Source organism: Bison bison, unplaced genomic scaffold (assembly GCF_000754665.1).
Source record: "Bison bison bison isolate TAMUID 2011002044 unplaced genomic scaffold, Bison_UMD1.0 scf7180017864312, whole genome shotgun sequence".
Classification (NCBI taxonomy): Eukaryota; Metazoa; Chordata; class Mammalia; order Artiodactyla; family Bovidae; genus Bison; species Bison bison.
In genome coordinates this window covers 1,888,434-1,911,329 of record NW_011494884.1, presented here as the reverse complement: position 1 = coordinate 1,911,329, position 22,896 = coordinate 1,888,434, and the positions used below count along the sequence as shown (strand labels likewise).

Here is a 22,896-nt window from a genome sequence, read left to right as displayed (position 1 = left end):
ATGGGGCAATGCGGAGAGGCGGCGGCGTGCTCCCCGGCTTTAGTCTGAGCCGTGAGTCCTCCAAGGCCACCCTCCACACCCGCGCTCCTTCTCCATCCACAGCCACTGGGAGGGCGCGGAGCCCCAGGGAGATGCCGGTGGGTCCGAGTGGCTGCTTGGAGCAGCACGCCTTACCCCGGGTCCCCTAAACCCCCAACTTTCTGTGCACACAGACAGCAGCCAGACGTGCACTCTTGCCCGGATCCAGTGAAATGTGGTTGCTCATTAAAGTTATCAGGCAGTCCTGATACCGAAAAAGGGTCGTTCTCGTCATCCTCAGGTCTCGGGCCTCAGAGACTTAAATGGCCAGCTGGGGCCGTCGGGGAGGACTGGGCCGCGCCACCCTCTGCGTGGCCCCTCCGAGAACCCAGAGGACCTGAGCTCCCTGGGAAACGAGGGAGGATGGCTCTGGTGGATGAACTTGTGAAACAACATCACCAGGAGCGGAGGGCCTCACTCAGAAAACCCTTCCCACCTGGGCTCACAGCAGAGTCCTGGGGATGGGCGGGGGCTCAGATGCCAGCCAGGAGTCATCTCCAGGCACATAATTTCATAATTGATGCGGCCTGCAAGAGGGTGATACAGCTGCAGCTCCATCACCAAAAGCCTCCCAGTGTCACTTGCAGATCATTTGAGCAAGACAAGGGTCCTGAGCAGGTCACTGGTGAAACTGATGACTTCTGTCAAAGTGGCTCGGGAGGCGCCACTGTGTCTCGGGTCTGCATCTCCAAGAGCCAGCGTTTCTGTATGGTTTCTTCCCAAGTGGGCTTCAAACAGGCTGGACCAGAGGGAGGTCATGAGGATGCTGGGACCAAAAGAAAGCTCTCCAAGGCCCTCATGTGAAAGTCTGCAGCTTCTGAACTCTCAAATCAGGACACTCCGAGTTTGCCCAGCAGCTAAAATCCTCCTCCCAGGCAGTCATAGGATAATAATAGTAATTGGGCCTGCATGGAGGGAGGTGTACCCTGCTCTGCAAGATGAAATCTGAGAGGGAATTGGGATCTAAGACCCCTTGTCACCTGTGTCCCAGCCCCCAGGTGGCTGCCAGCCCTGGCCAGCTGTTTCATTATTCACTTATGGGGAAGCCAGCTGGTCTGGAGATGATGGCCACTGACAGGAGGGGGTTACTGCCAGTTTCCAGGAGGAGGGGCCACAGGGAGGTCAAGAGGCAGAGAGTGGGGTACACCAGGGTCAGAACCTTTACAAGGTTCCCAGGGAAGGATCGGGGAGGCAGGGGAGCCCAGCGGTGGCTGGTTGAGTAACTCCAAGGCTCTGGGACATGGGACTGGCCCTGCCCTCAGTGTGAGAGCTCTTAGAGGGGCTTTGGGGTGGGCTCAGGCTGGTTGGTTTGCACATAAAGAGGCACTCAAGTGAGTGGTTTACAGCCTCCAGGAATTAGGAACCTGGGAGAGACAGTCCCTCCGGGTCAGCGAGGCCCCAGATGTCAAAGCAGCAGAGTAAAGAGAAAAGACAAAGAATGGATACGTGTATATGTATAAATGGATCACTGTGCTGTACACTGGAAACTAACACAGCACTGTAGATAAACTACACTCCAATAAAAATAAAAATTTAAAGTAAAAAGACAGTTAATACACAGGCCAGCCCTCCTCTCCCCTCTTCAGCCCTGACCTTCTGCAGAGCTCCTCTCTGGCCTCTCTGAGTCCATGCAGCTACGCCAGCCATCTCCTAGTGAGCCAGCTGTTACAGGTCATGAACGTGCATTTGGGCACAGGAGTCAACGCCTTCTTTTCCAGTGCCCTTTGGGGTAATCTTTTTGAATAATCCTGAAGGAGGTGATGTCCCCAGGTCCTCTGAAAGTGCAAGAAGGATGGATAGACATTTGGGGAGGCGCTCACGGCTCAGACTGTGCCTGTGTTTCCAGGCTGGTGTTTTACGGCGGGCATCTGTTTGGACAGTCATTAACTGCCTGTGGGGAGATCGGATGCATAAAAAGGAGCTCAGCCATTGCAGTGGCACCTCCCTCCAGGTCTCCCAAAGACACTTCAGTTCTGATCAAGGAGGGCCAGCTGGGCCTGACTGTCCACACTGCTGACCGGCTCCCAGACCACTCCTAGGAGTAAGGAGTTGAGTACCCTTGGCCTCTCTCCAGCTTCCACCCTGGGACCCCAGAGGGCTTCAGGATCAACCCTGAGTCAGCGGGGAGCAGGCGTCCGACCTTGCTTCCTCCTCCATCCTGGTAGGCGACCGGGGCTGCGTCTGTGAAAATCAGCCCAGCCTGTTGGCTGGGCCGCCAGCTCTGAAGGACCTGAGACTCGCTGGGTCTCTGCTCTGGGCCTGATGTGTCAGCACAGACCTGCCTTCTGTCCCAGTGGCCGGGACGCTGGACCCTCGGACTCCACTGCTGCCGGGAGAGAGCAGAGGCCCTGGTGGGCTCCCAGGCAAGCCTCCTGAGCGTCCCTGCCATGGGGCGGGGGTAGTTCCACAGGGCACTGCATGTCCACAGGGCGAGCTATCTGGTGGTAACTGTGAGTTGGGTGTGTGAACAGGTCTCACTGCAGGGCTGAACCTGTAGGCCTCGTCACTTCATTGCCTCTCTGGAGGGTCCCAGTTGGAAACCCTGGTTGCAACAGCAGGGACCCCTGAGTTCAGCTTTATCCAAACAGAACCGTGGGGCTCGCCTCCCTCCGCCTCCCAGGAGGCCCCAGGGACAGCACGGCCTTGTGCCTGAGTGCAGACTCCAGTCCGCAGGGAGCCCACCATCTGATCATCAGTTCTGATGTGGTTGATGGGGGTGAGGCCCAGACCACAGGATTTTTAGCCACACCAGGAGGTCCTACTATGGAGCAGATTGGGGTGCCCCTGTTTTGGCGGTGCTTGCAGGCCCCCCACCCCATCTGTGTTCCCCAGCCCCGGCTCAGCGCCCTGAAGACAGACCGGCTCACAGAGAAGCGGGGCCAGCAAGGGGCCGCGTGCCACTCTCTTGGCTGCGGGGAGGCTGTGCGGTTAAGGAAATGAACTCAGAGTCAAGAAGCGTCTCCATAAAAATGATATATAGACCCATCGCCTCCCACCACCACATGGATGAATGCCAAGGCCAAGTGGCCAGCTCTGTTTTCCTTTTCTGCTCAGGCCACAGGAAGCACTGGCTTTTTGATAGCAGGGCTCTCCAGGAATGTTGTTTTGATCATTGTGGTGCAGGAAGAAGATGGAGAAGAAACCAGAAGAAATGGCGACTTGATTCACGATGAGCATCCGTAGAGGGATGGCACCAGGCGCTGTCGCCTTCCCTGCCGTCCCCAGGCCACACTCAGCCCAGTCACTAGGTCACCGTCCCAGTGCCTTGGCTTCTACTGGGGCACAGATCAGGATGACGCTGGGGCTGGAGGATGAATGAGCTTTCATTGGCATCCCTGCTGGCAGACCATTATTTCCAGACTTTTTATGTGTGAAAGCTGCTGCTCTGGAATTCCAGCCCTGAGGCTCCAGGAGCTGAGGAGACCTGCTGGCTGAGGGACAGGGGTCCCTGCAGGCAGGGGGGTCCCTCAGGTGGGGTGGGCAGGTGCCCTGAGCCTCCTTCCAAGCAGCTGCTTGCAGGCCTGACCCCTGGCCCTCTGCCTCACGTCTGCTATTCTGTTTGGGTGGCAGTTAACCACCTTGGTTGAGATATTAATAATCAGCAGTTGTGACACAGAGTGGGTGTGACCAGAACACTTAGATCATGTGGATCAGCCCCATGACACCTTCCACAGCCCTGGGTGAAGAGCAACTTCAGGGGCTTTGTGCAACAGTTCTGAGTCCCTGCCCACCACAAACTAGCTGTGCGATGCTGGATGTGCTTCTTAACACCTCAGTTCTCATTTTCATCTGCGCTGAAGACAGGTTAATCCCCCGCCCATCCCACGTGGCAGTGTTGGGGTTTATCTTCACCTCACTGCTATCTCCTGGTCCAGCTTTATCAGTTGGGAATGTAGCAGTGGAAAACCCCACTGACAAGGCTTACGTTTTAGTGGGACAGACAGACAAAATGAAATCAGCAGTCCAATGGTGTCCCATGTGAGAAGGAGACAGAAGTCACAGAGGTAAATAAGGCTGGTCAGGGGAATGAGGCAGGAGAGGCTGCAGCTTTAAATGGGGTGTTCAGGAGGGAATCACGGAGGAGGTGACATCTGAGGAGTTGAACCTGGAGAGGCAGCCAGTCAGGAGGGTGTTCCTGATGGAGGCAGCAGCTGTGGCAGATTGTGGGGCAAGATCTGAGACCAGCAGAGAGAGAGCAGGGGTGAGGGGTGGCGAGTCCTGGGAGGATCAGAGGACTGGATGGCTGGGCATGGGTTTTGAAGAACCTCTAGCCTGAGGTGGAGACTGGGCAGGGATGATGAACAGCAGGGAGGCCCCTCGGAAACGTCTGGTGACGATGGCCACAGAAGATGGACAGATGCTTGCCCTGCAGGTCTACAGAGCTTCTTTTGTTTGTTTCTATGTTTGGCCTCCTGGAAGGTTCCTGGATCACCAAGTGTCCACCTGCATTCCCAGGCTCGCGGGCAGCTAGGCCTTGTGCTGGAATTTGATAGAAATGTGTGAGCCAAAGTCATGGCCAGGCTTCCTGGGTAGCTCAGCTGGTAAAGAATCCAGCTGCAATGCAGGAGACCCCAGTTCAATTCCTAGGTCCCGAAGTTTTCCTGGAGAAGGGATAAGCTACCCATTCCAATATTCTTGAGCTTCCCTGATGGTTCAGACAATAAAGAATCTGCCTCCAATGCAGGAGACCTGGGTTCAATCCCTGGGTTGGGAAGATCCCCTGGAGGAGGGCATGGCAACCCACTCCAGTATTCTTGCCTGGAGAATCCCCATGGACAGAGGAGCCTGGCAGGCTACAGTCCATGGGTTCGCAAGAGTCGGACATGACTGATTGACTAAGCATAGCACAGTGACCCAAAGGGGTGGGAGTTGTACACGGGCCTGGCCTTTCAAAGCTTCCGCAGTGCCCTCCACCCTCCTCCTGTAACTCCCTAGGGTCAGGCCAGGATGGGCAGCAGTCCCTCCTCCAGTGATGTGGAAGCAAGACGATGCAGGCATAAACCTCAGCCAGCATCTCTGACACAGAGCAGGCAGGGTTCTCACCATCCAGCAAGGGAGGCAGATGCTGCTCTCTGCCCTCTGCAGGGTGCAGAGCGGTGGTCCCAAGTGGTGGTGAGCTGGGCCAGGGGAACTGGTGCTGGGTGCATGCTCAGTGAGCCACGAGGAGCAGGCAGCCTCCCCAGCCCAGGATGTCTGACTTGCTCAGACATGATTTGTTATCCTGGCTATGCGTGATGTGAGGAAGGGCCATCGACATTCCACTGAGAGATTTTCCTGCCTTATTCCTCTGTCTGGAGGCAGAGTGGGGACACAGGAGCAATAGGGCTAGGCTGTCCTCTTTCCTGAAATGAGAGCTTGGTGGCTATGGTGGGTGAATGGCAACCTGAGAGATACATCCTCCTAAAATCTGTAAGGGGTCTCAAGATGGGATTCTCCTGGATTTAGGGTGTAGAGGGCTTCCTGGAGCCTGTTGGGCTACAGTCCATAGGATCGCAGAGTTGGACATGACTGAAGCAACTTAACACAGCACAGCACAACAGGGCTTTCCTGGTGGCTCAGTTGGTAAAGAATCTGTCTGCAATGAAGGTGACCCAGGTTTGATCCCTGGGTTGGGAAGATGCCCTGGAAAAGGAAATGACAACCCACTCCAGTATTCTTGCCTGGGAAATCCCATGGACAGAGCAGCCTGGTGAGCTATAGTCCATGGGGTCGCAAGAGTTGGACACGACTTAGCGACTAAACCAAACTACTGTAAATTTGACAGCTGGTGTCCTTACCAGAGAGAGGAGAAGGGAAGGCAAGACACAGACCCACAGAGAAGGAGGCCGTGTGGTGGGAGGGACGGGGCCACCAGAAGCTGGGAGAGGCAGGTGGGGTCCTCTGCTGTAGCCCCCGAGGGAGCAGGGCCTCTGGAGCTGTGGGAGAGTAAGTGTCTGTTGTTTGAACCTGGCCTGTGGTCCTTATTTATGGCAGTCCCAGGAAATGTGGGTGGCCTTAAACTGGTGTCAGGCTCAACGTTCCACGCCTCTCCACAGGGGCCCCTGAGATGGGCTCTGGATGCTCAAGCTGGAGCCCGGAGGCATCACGGCCACTCTTCACAGTCACTGTGGGTGAGAAATGGGCTTTGAGGAAGCTGGTGCCACTTAAACTGGGCATAAGGGAGAACTTCTCGGCTGAAGAAGGCCAAACAAGAGGCCAGAGGGACCCGCAGAATGAAACCCATGCTCAAGGCTGAGAGACTCCCTATTGTACTTGTCATCAAGACTTTAGCTTAAAGCACCCATGCCTGCCAAGTTACGGTAAAGGTTTGTCCCAAGAAAGCATTTTTAATGTAGATTGCAGCATTGTTTTGAACAGTGAAGGAACTATTGAAGGAGGAAGGAGGAAGATTTAAATGTCTAATAACTGGGCAACAGGAAATGAATTAAAGCTCATCTTCACTGCGATCGGAAACTACAGCTCTTAGGTGTTTGGCTGAGTGGACAAATGTTTGTGAACTGATGTTACATTTCAACTATAAAAGATGACAGTTTCCAGGAGACAGTGTCTGTGTGTGGGAGGCGTGGGCAGCACCGCATTAACATTAAGAGGCTGTGGATCAGTCAGGCCTGGTCATATCCCGTGATCTCGTGTAAATGGCTTAACCTCTTTGACCCTCAGTATCTTCTTCTGTACAGTGGGGAGAATGTTGCCTGTGGTACCCGTCCTTCCTGGGTAATGGTGGGGGTGAGTGAGATGAACTGAGTAAGGTGCTGAGCATGTGCCTGGCACCTCCAAAATGTCTAAATTAGCAGAGGCTTAGGGGTAACAATCTGATTGAAGAGAGCTTGGGCCAAGTTGATCAGACTGATTTGTTCATGGTGACATCAACCTGGTGGATGGTACTAGCATTTTTCAGTGGGATGGGGTGGGATGTGATATGGTAGGATATTAGTCTGGGTTCTCCAGAGATGATAAGGACTTGGCCCACACAGTGATGGAGGCTGAGAAGCACAAGACCCACAGCTGGCAAGCTGGAAACCCAGGAAAGCCGAGGGTATGTTTCCAACCCAAGGCTGAAGGCAGGAGAAGACCAGCATCCCAGCTCGATGACCGCCAGGCAGAGAAAAAGAACTGTGCCTCTCTCAGCCTTTTTGTACACTCAGGCCTTCAACTGATTGGTTGGGACCCACCCACAGTGAGGAGGGCAATCTGCTTTACTCAGCCCACCTACCTAAGTGTTCATCTCCCCTGGAGACATGCTCCTGGACACACTCAGAGTAAGGTTGAACCAAATATCCGGGCACCACACAGCACATAAAGTTAACCATTACATGGGAGCGGGGTCTGGGGGAGAATGGATCCATTTCTATATCGGAAATGGATCCCTGGGCTGGGGTCGAACCCACGTCCCTTACCTCTCCTACATTGGCAGGCGGGTTCTTTACCACTGGGGCCACCTGGGAAGCCCCAATACGGTATACGTATGGCTGCGTCCCTTTGCTGTTCACCTGAAACCATCACATTGTTAATCAGCTGTACCCCAATACAAAATAAAAAATTCCCCCCCCCCAAAATTTAACCATCACAGGCAGGATGGGATAGAATAGAATAGAAGACTAACACAGCCCATGCCTAGTAAGGCTGAGTTTTGTTGAGGTGAAGCAGTGCAGGAAGTAAGCAGGCATAAAAGGAGATCATGATGCAGGTTGCATCAGTGAGGGATTTTGGGGAGCCCTGTTTGCAGAGGAGCAGTTGTTTCTTTAGACTTTTCTCTAGACTGAGATTGTGTCAGGGGTGCTTGAAGCCATTGTTTGCGTATCAAGTGCACCCTTGGATTGAAGTTATCTGGAGTGTTTTGGGTGGCGTTTGCACAGGAAGCTGCTCTTTTAAAATTAGACTGTAGGTTGGTTTTTCCAGCTCAGAGGTGGTAGAGGCAGCTGCTGGTGGTAAGTAAGCTCTCTCGGGCCAGACTCCAGGCCCGGAGCAAATGCTGAGTTGGGGCGAGGGCCACAGGAGAGGGATAATAATGAAGTGTTAAGGTGTCAGGAAAAATCCCTCCATTGTTTAGATCGTGGAATGTGCAAAAGAAATGAGATTTGGTAGGAAATTCAGAAGGGGAGGGAGAAGGCAATGGCACCCCACTCCAGTACTCTTGCCTGGAAAATCCCATGGATGGAGGAGCCTGGTGAGCTGCAGTCCATGGGGTCTCTAAGAGTCGGACTTGACTGAGCGACTTCACTTTCACTTTTTCACTTTCATGCATTGGAGAGGGAAATGGCAACCCACTCCAATTTTCTTGCCTGGAGAATCCCAGGGGCAGGAGAGCCTGGTGGGCTAACATCTGTGGGATCATGCAGAGTTGGACACGACTGAAGTGACTTAGCAGCAGCAGCAGCAGCAGCCAGAAGGGGAGGCAAGCCTGCGCCCAGGCTTTGGTGAACCTAGCCCAAGGCCTTAGCTTCTCATTGGCCTCTTCCCCTGGAACAGCCCAGGCGGCCAGGCCTCCTCGTGCTGTGCCCTCGGGAGGGAAGACCTGTCCTGGGGACCGTGGGCAGGGGATGCAGGGAGGGAAGGATGGTGCCCTTGGCCCCTGGCCCCGCTCTCTCCCTCCCGGCTGTCGGGAAGTAGCAGGGCCACTACCCAGGGCCCTCGGGTGCCCCGCAGGTGTGGCAGTGTGGTGGCAGCATGGAGGTGCTGCCCTGCTCCCGCGTGGCCCACATCGAGCGCACCAAGAAGCCCTACAACAACGACATCGACTACTACGCCAAGCGCAATGCCCTGCGAGCGGCCGAGGTGTGGATGGACGGCTTCAAGTCCCACGTGTACATGGCCTGGAACATCCCCATGACCGTAAGCTGGCCAAGCTGGGCGGGGAGGGGCTGGGGACGGGGGTAACACCTGGGGACGGCCTCAGGGTCATCCAAGGGCACAGCCCATCCACGCAGTGCGGGGCCTCCTGGACAGCTCCATCTCAGAAACATCATTTCCTTCACCAAGGAGAGCCTGTTTCCAACAGCTGTGACACTCGTTGGCAGCCCCCTCCACCACCACAAGAGCTCCTTCACTAGATATTACGAGCCCCTGAGAGGCTGCAGCGGTGGCACTGAGGAGAGAGCTCCCCCAGGGCAACCACAGCCCCTCCTGGGACGCACAAGCATCCCTCTTGCCCTGCGGAAGCCTCTCATGTCAGTTCTGCAGGAGTCCACAGTGATATGATGACCCCATGCCTTGCACACACGAGTGTGCACAGCTGATGAGTGGCAGAGTAGGCATGTAACTCGGTCCTCCACAGGACCCTGTCACGAGGGTCTCAGGCCTGGGGATGGCGGCTTCTCTCATGTGTGGTGTCTGCAGCCGATCCACCCATCCTGCGGGGAGTGGAGGCAGGAGGCCCACGCCAGGGGTCTGCCTGCTGCTGCTGGCCAGAAGCAGGAGCTGGGTGTGAGCCAGAGGGTCCTAACCAGTGCCTGGGGGGCAGGGCAGCCTGAGAAGGGGGCTTGGGCATACGTGTGTGTGTGCACCTGTGCATGCATGTACATACATGGGCATGTATGTGCTGAGGACAGGCTCTCCTTGTCCCCCAACCCCGACCAGCTGCAGAACCAGGCTTCACACACAGGCTGCTTCCTTGGACACAGGAGGATTTGAGTCTCTGGGGATAGACTTGTCCTGGGAACAGTTTTTTTTTTAACATCCACCCACAGAAAAAGCTTGATCTTCTATTAGGATCCACACACACATATAAGCTCACATGCGTGTGTGGATTTTTAGCTGTCAAAAGATAGAGCTTCATGTGTATAACAAAAAAGTTAAGAAGCAACAATTATCTTCATTATATGCAAAATGTCCTAGTATTTTAAACTTCACTGGAACCTTCTGAATTGAGTCATTCACAGATCACAGATCACAGCCCAGCATCTGGTGACATCTCTCAGGGCCACTCGCACCTGCATCCAGCAAGAGTCTGCCCTTCTCTCCAGGCCCTCAGGCAGTCCTTAGCTGGCATCAACGCCTCAGGAAACTGGGCTTAGGGAGCGGGCTTCCTCCAACCCACCCATATCCCCCACCTGTCACTGAGTGCCAGGGGCTCTGGGACCACCCTGAGCTTCAGTGTTTGGCTACAAGGACTCAGAACTCAGGAGAGCTGTCACATGGGGGTTGGGGTTTGTTATGAAGAAAGAACAGACAGTGCTGAATTCTCCCAGCAGCAGCGCATGTAGGGTGTCACCAACCAGGGAAGGTCAGCGTCTGGAGTTTATGAGGCTCACGTGCACGTGGCTGATGTCTGTGTGCCTGGACTTGGTCTCAGGTCCCTGCAGAGGTCAAGCTAATGCCCACAGCAACCCCCATAAATCATCCTGTAGCACAGATGCCTTGGCCCAGCCCAGGTAAACAGCAGTACTCAGGATGTTCTGAGTTACCTCCCCAGGTGAGTGTGCAGGGCATGACAAGCAAACCAGGCCTACACACGCCACCAGTGGCCGATGGAAGACCAGGCCGGTCTCCAGCGGGACCTGCTGCAAACAGGCCAGAGACGCCAGGCCTTTGCCATCAGCCCCACTGCCCTGGACCTTGCAGGATCCTGGGAGGGCAGGAGGCTCCCAGACAAGGAAGCCTGAGGGCGGGGACGCTCCTGGAGGGGTGCCTGTAGGTCCCGCAGCTCCCCCACCCTGGGTCGTGGCCTGGGTTGTTGGGGCTCCGCACACCCCAGCGCCTGCCCTGCCTCACTTCTGGCCTCACAGAACCCAGGCGTGGACTTCGGGGACGTGTCCGAGCGGCTGGCCCTGCGCCAGAGGCTGAAGTGCCGCAGCTTCAAGTGGTACCTGGACAACGTGTACCCGGAGATGAGGACGTACAACGACACCCTCACGTACGGAGAGGTACCGCCTCCGCGGATGGCTGGCACCCTGCACCCCGCCTCCCAGCTCCCTGGCCTGTCCCTGTGCGAACGTCCATGGACAGCAGCCGGCAGAGCACACAGGCACAGTCACACGCCAGTGTAAGAGCTGCATGGACACACACGCGTGCCTGCCACCGCAGATCACAAACTAGATTCGGAGACACGTGTGTATGTGTGTACATGTGCCGCATACATGTGTTTACACACGCCCACATGCACATGCGTGGATCCATGCAAATGCATATACATGTGTAAGTCTGCGGGCTTCCCTGGTAGCTCAGCTGGTAAAGAATTCACCTGCAATGCAGGAGACCTCAGTTTGATTCCTGGGTTGGGAAGATTCCCTGGAAAAGAAATAGGCCACCCATACCAATATTCTTGGGCTTCCCTGGTGACTCAGACGGTAAAGAATCTGCCCGCAGTGTGGAAGATCTGGGTTCGATCCCTGGGTTGGGAAGATCCCCTGGAGGAGGGCGTGGCAACCCACTCCAGTATTCTTGCCTGGAGAATCCCCATGGACAGAGGAGCCTGGCGGGCTACAGTCCATGTGGTCGCAAAGAGTCGGACATGACTGAGCGACTAAGCAAGCATGCACGTGTAAGTGTACACAGACACAAAAGTACACATTTGCACACAGTTTTGCTCACATACATACATACAAAGAGCTACCCCACACATCTTCCCCTCTGTACACAGACCCCATCCATCGAGCATGCTCTGCATGTTACAAATACTTGTTGCCAAGACAAAATGACATGTGAACATGAGCAGACACGTGCAAAGGCCTGCACATGGAGGTGGTCACACGCACCACCTTGTTCGTGTGCCGCCAATACCTGCATGTTGAGAGCACAACGGAAGGACCCAGAGACGCACCAGGAGGGGCACCAGCTGTGGGAAGACCCTCCTGTCTGCCCCAGCCCCCACATGCATGGCCATACCCGCCTCTCCTTAAAGCCAGGAAGAGCGATGTGTTCCTGCCCTGGTCTGTGCTGGGGGACAGACCTCTCCCATGTCTGTCACCCCCAGCAGGGCAGCCCGGCTTGCTCTCAGGGTGGAGTCAGGGTTGGGCAGAGTAGAAGCTGCAGGAGTCCTGAGGCTCAGAGCTGCACACAGGCATCTCTTGCATCTCTCAGCCACGCAAGCCTCTAAGCAGGCCCAGACGGGAACTGTGGGAATAGCAACACCCCCCTACCAACCCTACCACTGTTAATGGGAGGAGCTGCAGTCATATAGCCAAAGACCTGAACTCGGGGAGGCCATTCACAGGAGCCAGCCAGTCCTCAGCCAGCCCACTGGCCAGAGTGCCATCCTCCCCTCCCCCTCCCCTTCTTCCCTTCCCCTCTCATCCTGGGAGGACTACCCCTTCCTGAGACTGCTGGCCCTGGTCAGGGGACGGGTGAGTAAAGCCCTTCTAGCCTGCTTTGGCCTTTGGGTCCTTGTGATGGGGCTTCTCCTTTGGCTTCTGGTCGTAGGTGAGAAACAGCAAAGCCAGCGGCTACTGCTTAGACCAAGGAGCGGAGGACGATGACCGCGCCATCCTGTACCCCTGCCACGGGATGTCCTCCCAGGTAGGGAGGATGGTGATGTCTCTCAGGGACCACAGCCCAGACCATAGCCAGAAGTAGTGCCCAGGGAACGGGGTCAGGCTGGCTGGGGTGTCCTGATGCCACAGTGGCTGAGTTCAGGCCCTGGATAAATTAAGAGCAAGAGCTTTGGTGCCAAACAGGCCTTGAGCAAATCACCCAACATCCGTGCCTCAGTTTCCCCATCCATTGGATGGGATGATCATGGTACCTACTTCTCAGGCTGCTGTGTGGACTGAAGTGGAAGATGAAGGTGAACAGTGGCCACAGGGTAGACAAGCCCAGGCAGTATCACATTAACCACCAGTTCTTAGAGCTGAACACCTGCCAAACCATGCTGCAGCTCAGAGTCACCTGGAGGGCTTTAAAAACATCCATGCCAGTGTCCAGAACCCAGGCCAGTGGAGTGTGCAGGCTCCAGGCTGCAAGTGGAATCAGTGGGTTCAGGGGTATGGGACAGCTTGTAGGAGAAATGCTTTTTCTCAATGAGTGTTGAGTGTTCTTTAAAATTAACCCCCAAAATGACAATTGGCCCCCTCGAAGCTCTCTGAATCTGTACTCTAGGACATCCATGGATGCTGACGTGTCCACGCAGCTGCCCAGGGGTACTTTGCGGATGGGAGGGACCCCTGAGCCTATAATGACAACAGAGCACACCTCTCTCCCTCCCACCCTGCCACCTCCTCACAGGACCCCTGATGACATTGGCCCATCGAGATGCTAATGTAGCCTCCAGGAAGAAATCCACTTTGCTGGGCCCATCAGACACAGGAGGGGAGTCCTCTGGCTGGCACAGACCCTAAGTGGGGGGCCATGTCTTGTGGGGTATCTTTGGACAGCTCTGTTTGTCTGCTGCCTCGAGGGGAAGCAACACAAGGTAACAGGTGGACGTGGTCGTTTCCCACTGAGCCCTGCTGTGGAGAGAAGCAGTGCAGGGCCGGCCTTGAGGTTTTTGGTGCAGGGACTCGCGTGGCTGGGTGAGGGGTGGGTGTTCCAGCGACCCTGCTCAGTTCCCCAGGGAAGCCCTCTCCACACGAGGACCCTGGGGCAGCCAGCAGAAGGGGCCTCACTGCTGCTCGAAACGGAGTGCAGGTGGAGGCAGGTAGATGGGGGAGGCCATCCCACGTGGCCGAGCCCCACGGAGAGATCTGATGGACCTGTGTCCACAGCCAGGCCAGACACACTCGCAGTGATTTCTTCTTTGCAAACATCTTCAGTCTGTTTGGTCTCCATGGAGGCTGTTAAAATATTAAGGGGGACAAGCTATGCCCCCAAACCCCAATCCCCAGCTTTGTTAGTGTCCTGGGGCCACCATGATGAAGTACAGCCAACTGGGCACTGGCTTAAATGACAAACGTTCATTATTCTCTCAGCTCTGAAGACCAGAAATCTGAAATTCAGGTATGAGCAGTGTTGTGCTCCCTCCTGAGGTTCTAGGGACATTCCCTTCTGCCTCTAGTGGCCCTTGGAGTTCTTTTCTTGTGGCCACTTCCCTCCAGTCTCTGCCTTCATTGGCACACGGGTTGTATGGCCTGTATCTTCATCTTCCCCCTCCTTTCTCCCGTGTCTCTGTCTTCTCTCCTTATCAGGACATCAGTCATGTTGGATTAGGGCCACCCTAACCCAGTATGGGGCTTCCCAGGTGGCTCAGTGGTAAAGAATCCACCTGCCAATGCAGCAGACCCAGGTTCGATCCCTGGGTCAGGAAGATCCCCTGGAGAAGGAAATGGCAACCCAGTCCAGTATTCTTGCCTGGGAAATCCCATGGACAGAGGAGCCTGACAGGCTATAGTGCATGGGGATGAAAAGAGTAGGACACCACGTAGCAACTAACCCACAACAAGAAGCCCAGTGTGACCTCATTTTCCCTAGAGCACTTTGGCAATGACCATGTTTCCAAATGAGGTCATATCCACAGGTACTGGGAGGTTAGGACTTCAACATGACTTTGGGGGGGCTACAGTTCAGCCTATGACAATTGTTCAGTCACCCAGTCGTGTCCAACTCTTTTCGACCCCATGGATTGCAGCAGGCCAGCCATCCCTGTCCTTCACCATCTCCCACAGCTTGCTCAACCTCATGTCCAGCGAGTTGGTGATACTATCCAACCATCTTGCCCTTTGTTGTCCCCTTCTCCTCCTGCCTTCAATCTTTCCCAGCATCAGGGTCTTTTCTAATGAGCCAGCTCTTTGCATCAGGTGGCCAAAGTATTGGAGCTTCAGCTTCAGCATCAGTCCTTCTAATGAATATTCAGGATTGATTTCCTTTAGGGTTGACTGGTTTGATCTCTTTGCAGTCCAAGGGACTCTCAAGAGTCTTCTCCAACACCACACTTCAAAAGCATCAATCCTTCAGCACTCAGCCTTCCTTATGGTCCAACTCTCACATCCATACATGTCTACTGGAAAAACCATAGCTTTGAATAGATGGACCTTTGTCGGCAAAGTAGTGTCTCTGCTTTTCTTCTTTTTAAAAAATATTTATTTATTTGGCTGCATCAGGTCTTAGATGAGACATGTGGGATCTAGTTCCCTGACCAGGGATCAAACCCAGGCCCCCTGCATTGGGAGCTCGGAGTCTTAGCCACTGGACCATCAGGGAAGTCCCTGTCTCTGCTTTTCAATGTGCTATCTGGGTTTGTCATAGCTTTTCTTTCACGGAGCAAGTGTCTTTCATGGCTGCAGTCACCATCTGCAGTGATTTTGGAACCCAAGAAAACAGTCTGTCACTGTTTCCATTCTTTCCCCATCTATTTGCTGTGAAGTGATGGGACTGAAGCCATGATCTTTGTTTTTTGAATGTTGAATTTAAGCCAGCTTTTTCATTCTCCTCTTTCACTTTCATCAAGAGGCTCTTTAGTTCCTCTTTGCTTTCTGCCATAAAGGTGATGTCATCTGCATATCTGAGGTTATTGGTATTTCTCCTGGAAACCTTGATTCCAGCTTGTGCTTCATCCAGCCTGGCATTTTGCATGATGTACTCTGCATATAAGTTAAATAAGCAGATGACAATATACAGCCTATAACAATGACCATAAAGAAATCCAGTTTTGGACCAAAATCTTCACACCCGCAGATGGTTAGTCAACAGTCTTCAGCTAGTGGACACAGATGAATGCATGGACCCTTCATGGTAGGGCCCAGCCCTCTGTCCTCTGTCCACCGTACTGGTTTGACCAGTGTGCCTGAGAAGGACACAGGGCAGGTGTGTCCACCTCCACATAGGCACAGGACCCCTCCTGGGCTGGACTGGATAGCCTGGGGGTCATTTAGAGGCCCTTCCTTTAACTTGTAAGGTTTTATTCTGATAATTTTCAAACATCCAGAAAAGTCTTAAGATGACCAACCACACACTCATGGGATCAGCAAACAGCAGCCTGCCAGTCAAAGAATGGTTTTTAGCTTTTTAAAGGTTTATGGATGGAAAAGAAGAAAAAGAACATGCGACAGTGTCCACAGAGCACGCTTGCTTGCTCCCTGACCTTCACAGACACGGTTTTCCACCCCTGATCCAGATGCGATGGTGTTCAGACTGGGCTGTGTTTGCATCATCTACTTTTTTCTGAGTCACTTTAAAGCACACTGCAGACGTTGAATCCTTTCACCTCTGCATACGTCAGGTGCATGCTCAGTCACTCAGGTGTGTCCATTCTTTGCAGTCCTATGGACTGTCACCCACCAGGCTCCTCTGTCCGTAGGATTTTCCAGGCAAGAATACTGAAGTGGGTTGCTATTTCCTCCTCCAGGGGAATCTTCCTGACCCAGGGATCGAACCCACGTCTCCTGTGTCTCATGCACTGAGCCACCTGGGAAGCCCCTCTTCTCTTCTGAATCTTCTCGTTTAGCAGCTAATCATCCTGCCCATTTTCATACAGTTTATTTACTACTCTCCTTCCTGGAATAACATCTCTCCACTCCCTATTTTCCCTTTGACTTTATTTCTTCAGTACTTTATTTTATTATATTGCAGGGTTTGTTTTTTGTTGTTGTTTGTTTTTGTAAGTTGCCTTCAGCCCTCTGTGGACCCAGACAAGTGCCTGTGAACCTTTTGTTGTCCTGGGCTGGACTTTGAGCTTTTGGACTCCTATCTGGCAACTTCGATCACATTAGACCCAGCACCATATTGAGCACACAGTAGGTGTCTAATTCTTGCCTGACTGGCAGTTTGATAAACATCACTTAACCCACTCCCAGCCAGTGCTCAATGACGGCCCATTCACTCACAAGTCTGGATTATTGAAATCCTCCCCTCAATCCCTTCTACTGGGGCATGTGACCCACCAGCTCTCAGGAGAGCCCAAGTAATCTGAAGTTGAGATCCCAGAGTCGATGCTTCCTGAGGATGCATTTCTGAAAAGTATGTGGCTTCCCCACAAGCCAGCAGCAACGCTCTACAGTCACCCATGCCCCTCTCAGCCCAGTTCGCTCCCCCAGCTGGGTGTCTGGGGCAGGGCCAGGGGAGCCGCTGGCCAGAGGCACAGGAGTGGAGACTCCTCCTTAGTGCAGAGCAGCCTCCTGACCAGACCCTCCGGCTGTCCAGTCCTCCATGGGCACAGGGATGGGCCATCAGCTTCACCCACCCTGCTGGCCCTCCTGAGCACTGACCATGCTCAGCTCCACTGAGTCCTTACCTGCAAGGCTGAAGCTACAGGTAGCCCACTTGGAGCTCGTGCTGGACATTTCATGGGCTGCAGGTCCTAGATTCAAACCTCCTCAACATCAGAAAGTTATCAGAGAAGGGGCATGAGCATATCTGTGATCACCTGTCCCCAGACAAAATGACCTGAAAGGGCCACTTTGGTCATAAATCTGCAGCAGGGCCTGTCATCTGCACAGCATCACCCAGGCCACCTGGCAGGCTGGCGGAGCCTCCTCTGAGCTGCTGTCAGCTGGCTGTTCTGGGGTCTTGGGCCCTCCCCACGTAGCCTCCACCCCCACCCCATCGGGCTGCCCCAGCCTCCTCACTGCAGAGCAGCTATCCCATTAGCAGGGTACAAGGAGATGCCGGAGGTGTCCTGAGTGTTGACACCTTGCCTCAGAGTCGATGGCACCATTTCTGCGATGTTCACACACACCCCCCCCACACACACACACCCTCCGCAGGAGGACTTGGGAGAAAATGTGCGCCCCACGCTTGACGGGGGTGTCAGAGTCGCAGGGCCATGTGAAGGTGCAGGGGAGGTGGTGTTCTATCAGATTGTACTGGAAAATACAGCGGTGTGTTTGTGTTTGTGTGTGTCCGCGCGCCCGCGCTCTTATGTGAAAGCAAACAAGAGAAAGGCAAGGAGAGAAGCACAGTGACTTCTGTGCGCTCAGCGCGCTCTGCGTGCGGTGCCCTAGGGTCCTCACGGTAGCCCTGCCAGACAGGCACTGTCATTATCTGCTCACAAATGAGGAAATCGAGGCACAGAGAGGTGACGTGACTTGCTCAAAGCCACACAGCCCAGGCGCGGAGGAATCTGGAGCACTGGTTTCCTCATTAGCGCACAGATGTTGCTTACCTGGTGTTTGGCAAATAACGTGACCTGGGATCGTAAACTTGGGGCTGCTTGTGGTTCAAGGGGAGACGGGTGGCCTGCGCAACCGTGGAACCCTCTTCCTCCGAGGTTGAAGGGCCGGCCCCACGGAGGGTGGGGTCCACGTGGAGCTCAGGGGAAGGGGTCCGAGGCGGTCCTCCTTGGGGGATTTGCAGAAAGAACGGGGCTGGGGGCGTGGGGCCACCAGACACGATCTCCCCTGCATCCCGGGGCACAGCGCTCTTCTTGGAGGGCCAGCCCTTCCCCCGGAAGGTTGGCTCTGGTGACTGGGCTGGCCCCGCCCACCAAGCCCCACCCTTCCCCGCCCACGATGCCCCGCCTACCCCCTTCAGGGCCTAGGGCCCAGCCCTGCGCAGGGCCACCTTGTACCCATGCACTCCGCTCTCATGGCCTCTCCCCAGCTGGTGCGGTACAGCGCCGAGGGCCTGCTGCAGCTGGGCCCCCTGGGCTCCACCGCCTTCCTGCCTGATTCCAAGTGCCTGGTGGATGACGGCAGGGGCCGCACGCCCGCCCTGAAGAAGTGCGAGGATGTGGCCCGGCCCGCGCAGCGGCTGTGGGACTTCACCCAGGTCAGCAGGCTGCTGGGACCCCTGGGTCTCTGGCCAGCTCGTGGAGGGAGCTGAGGGCAGCGGGGGCCGAACTTCAAGGCCCAGGGGGGCTGGATCAGCTGGTCCCACATGAACCCCCTCCATAGACGTTAGGGGATATGCTGGCAGTCAGGGTCAGGGAAGGGCTGGCTGGTCCCAGCGCCCTGGCTGCCTCTTCAGGGCCTCGCTGCCCCACACTGCTGACTCCTCCAGCCTCCTGGAGGTTGGGGGAGGGTTTTGGCAGAAAGGGTGGGTTCTGAGTGCCCCAGCTGCTGATTGAGTGGGACCGAACTGGACTTGCCCGGAGATTTGTTGAGGGCAAGTGTGCTAAGTTGCTTCAGTCCTATCGACTCTTTGCGACCCCATGGATTGTAGCCTGGCAGGCTCCCCTATCCATGGGACTCTCCAGGCAAGAATACTGGAGTGAGTTGCCTTGCCCTCCTCCAGGAGATCTTCCCAACCCAGAGATCGAACCTGTTCCTGCTTCTCTTAAATCTCCTGCATTGGCAGGCGGGTTCGTTACCACTACTGCTACCTGGGAAGCCCCAGAGATTTGTTGAAATTGACCCAACTCCTCCCAAGCAGGAGACCCTGGGACAGACATGTGCACAGTGCTCTCTGGGGGCTCCCGGTTACAGCAGGAATGAGCTGTCACTGTGTCACGTAGAGTCAGTGAAATCAGGGTCCCCAGGAGGCTGGCTTTGGGGCCAGGACAGTGAGGTTCAGAGTGCATGGCAAGGACCTGTCTGGAGGACAGCGAACAGAATATGAGCCTGGGATCTTCAGGTTTAGGCTAGAGCCCTTGATGTTGGGAGGACCAGAGGGCCTGCAGAGGTGGCCAGTGGGTAAATCAGACCTGCCAGGGGTCAGGGGAGGATATTGGGGGCAACGCCCATCTCAAGGGCCCTAGAGTCCATTGTTTTGATCATTCCTGGGGCCCCAGGAGAAGAGAGGTGGCTGTTGGGAGGCAGTGTTGGAGGGCAGACGGTCAGTGGGGCCAGAGGGATGGAGACAAGAGGGCTGGGAAGAGGCAGGACCCTGACACTCAGGTGGCCTTGGCATCACCCCCACTTCCGGGAAGCTCTTGGGATGGGACCCATGGGCTCACTGGGTCTCCCTCCCTCGCAGGGCGGCCCCATTGTGAGCAGAGACACAGGCCGGTGCCTGGAGGTGGAGATGTCCAAGGATGCCAACTTTGGGCTCCGCCTGGTGGTGCAGAGGTGCTCAGGACAGAAATGGACCATCAGAAACTGGATCAAGCCAGGGCGGCACTGACCCCCAGCCTCACCCTGCGCCCCCACCCCAATGAAGAGTCCGAGGACCTGGGGCAGGTGTGGAGCCCTCCCACTCAATCCACCACTTGAACCCAGAAGGCCTTGGTCGTCCCTGCACCACCTTGGGTACTGACTTCTCCATGGCTGCTGGCGGGCCCTGTCACCTGGGACCCAGGGACCTCCCTGTGCTCTGGAGGCCGATGCCGGGACCAGCCTCCCTCCAGGAGCATGGACCCCCCTCAGCTGGCGGCTCTGCCTGAGCGCGTCAGCTGACAGCCAACTCCAGCTCCAAATCACGTGCCTTTTCTACGGTATTCCTGTCCAGCCGCCCGCGGCCACTTCTTCTGCATGTGCTGAGCCCCTGTCCATCCCTCAGGCAGAAATAGCCCCCTGTGAACTCTGAGTTCCCAATGTCTCCAGCCCTGGGTGGGGCTGCCCCTCTGACTATCTCTACCTAAACCTTGGCTGGTGAGGGGAGCGGGGCAGCAGCAGCTGTGGTGACATCAAAGACAACCCCAAGGGCAGTGCTGGGTGAGGAGGCGGCTGTGACTGCTTTGGTCCAGGAAAGAGCAATTAAACAAACATACAGACCTGATGTCTCGTCCACAGGAACTAGTCAGCAGTCCAGGGAGGGACCCCTGTTCTAGCGGCTAACCCAGGGTCAGGCGCCTTTTCGTGTTACTCTAAGGCAAGGGTCAGCAAATGATAACCCATGGCCCTTTGCCTATTTTTATAAATAAAGTTTTATTGGCACACGGCCACACCCCTCTGTTCATGTATTGTCCACGGCGGCTTTCATGCTCCAGGACCAGAGCTGAGAAGCAGCACACCCCCTACCAGGGCTGTCCTAAGGCCTCCAAGATGCCCTCTTGGGCAAGAGGATGCTTCATGATTGCACTTAGAATTGCAGGACACTGGGAGGGAAACTGGACAAAAAGTCCTGGCTGTCTCTTTCCCCCATCAGGCCCAGTGCCAAGTAACAGTCCAATTCTAGCTGCTAACCTCCTTCCCGATGATGGGAGTCTTCAGCTGTGCATCAGTGAGGGGCCGCAGGGCAGGCTTGGCTCACCTAGCCGTGGAAATGAACAGCAGATGAGATGCCAAGCTGCTGAAAGCCAACCAACTGTCTCCTCCCACACAGAGGGTCTTCTGGGGATGGAAGTTGGGGGCACCATCAGTGTCTTCCTAGTTTCTCCCCATTCTTTTCTTTTGTTTTTATTCATTCATTTATTTTTGGCCATGCTGGGTCTTCACTGCTACATGGGCTTGTCTCTAGTTGCAGCGAGCAGGGGTTATCTCTAGTTGTGGTGTGCCGGCTTCTTATTGCAGTGGCTTCTCTTGTTGCAGAGCATGGGCTCTAGAGGGCTTAGTTGCTCTGTGATGCACGGGGCTCAGTTGCTCCACGGCGTGTGGGATCTTCCTGGACCAGGGATCGAACCCGTGTCTCCTATATTAGCCTGCAGATTCTTTACCACTGAGCCACCATGGAAGCCCTCCTCCCCATTCTTATAGAGTAACCTGGAAGGCAGGATGGCAGGGGTTCCAAACAACAGGGCTTTAAGCCGGGGGGAACTTGAAGATGTCTGTTCTCACTTTGCTGTAGCCAGGTAGTCTGTCCTCCCAGAAGTTGGAGAGTGGCCCTTCCCCCTTGCCTCCTGGGTTCCCCCATCTTGCTTCCTGCCTCCCAGCACTGCCTCTTCCTAGGAGAGGAAAAATCACTTCCACTAGTGCCAGGGATCTCATATCCTGTTGGTGAAGGGGGGAGTTTTTCCCAAAGATGAGCTTCCTAAAGAGATGAAAGAAGCCGAAGTGTTACTGAAACAAACTTGGGTCCACTCGCCCGCACACACAGTGAAGCCAATGTACTAACCCGGGTTTGTGGTGAAGGAAAGTGCAGGCGCCAAGCAAGGAGTCTGGGAAGTTCGTGCTCAAAAGATGCAAACTCCCAGTGGCTTTCAGGGAAAGATTCTTAAAGATGGGGCGAGGGAGGGGGGTTGTGGCGTACGTAATCATCTGGTGGACATTCTTCTGGTTGGTTGGTGGTGAGGTAATGCAGTTAACTTCTCCCACCTAGTGGGGGTTTCAGTATCTGCAAAATAGCTCAAAGGGAACTTCCCTGGTAGTCCAGTGATTGAATCCACCGTCAAATGCAGAGAAAGAGGGTCTGATGCCTGTCTGGGGAACTAAGCCTGTGCACCACAACTACTGAGCCCCTGTGCCACAACTAGAGAAAAGATCCCACATGGTTGGGAAAACAAAACATTAAAAAAAAAAAAAGCACAGAAACAATATTGTAACAAACTGAATAAAGACTTCAGAACAGTCACTAGCCAAGGACTGGTCTTCAAGAATTTAGAAGATTGGCAAGTAAAGTTACAACAGTGTAGCAGTGTAGCAGCCATTAGCATGCCAAATGTATTGCCTATGCTTTAAAATAGAAAACATCACAGGCTGGAACTTATAAACCTCTCTCATGTTACAATTCATTAGGCAAATTGACAGTCCAGTCAAAGCTGGGTGGTTTGCAGCCCACAAGAAGCCTGACACCTGGAAAATTGCCTCTCAGCATCTTGACAAACCTCTCATCCTCTTGGGAGGCGGGGAGTTCCCGTGTTTTGAAAGGCTGCTCTTTCTGTCAGAGTCCTGCCTGCCACCAGGACACGTGAGGACAAAGGCACTGACTGGGCGGGGCAGTAGCTGGGTCCACAGGCAGCGGGACTAAGTCAGGTCAGCCCACAACTGCCCAGGACCATCCATGCTCTCATGCCAAGAGGCTGCTGTCTATCAGAACCTGGATGGAATCCAGCATCCTTCTTCCTAATACATGGCCAGGCAGCGCTCTTGTCTCTGTTGTCTCCAGTCCTTACCTGCCCCCTGAGCACATGAATCCCTCATGAGGTTGGCCCCTTTCCAGAAAAACGGCCATAGAATCCAGGGGGTAACTCCGTGCTAA

The 22,896-nt window shown here is 54.8% G+C and overlaps 1 protein-coding gene across 1 annotated transcript in view; it reads left to right on the top strand.

Annotated features, from left to right (window-relative positions):
• GALNT9 (polypeptide N-acetylgalactosaminyltransferase 9) overlaps positions 1–20,697 on the top strand; it is a 115,219-nt gene extending 94,522 nt beyond the window's left edge. The window contains exons 7-11 of the mRNA XM_010852450.1: positions 8,725–8,910; positions 10,803–10,940; positions 12,436–12,531; positions 18,484–18,651; positions 19,798–20,697. Coding sequence (XP_010850752.1) covers positions 8,725–8,910; positions 10,803–10,940; positions 12,436–12,531; positions 18,484–18,651; positions 19,798–19,944 — 735 coding nt within the window. The 3' untranslated portion in view covers positions 19,945–20,697. The remainder of the gene's footprint in view (positions 1–8,724; positions 8,911–10,802; positions 10,941–12,435; positions 12,532–18,483; positions 18,652–19,797) is intronic.
• The last annotated feature ends 2,199 nt before the right edge of the window (positions 20,698–22,896 follow it).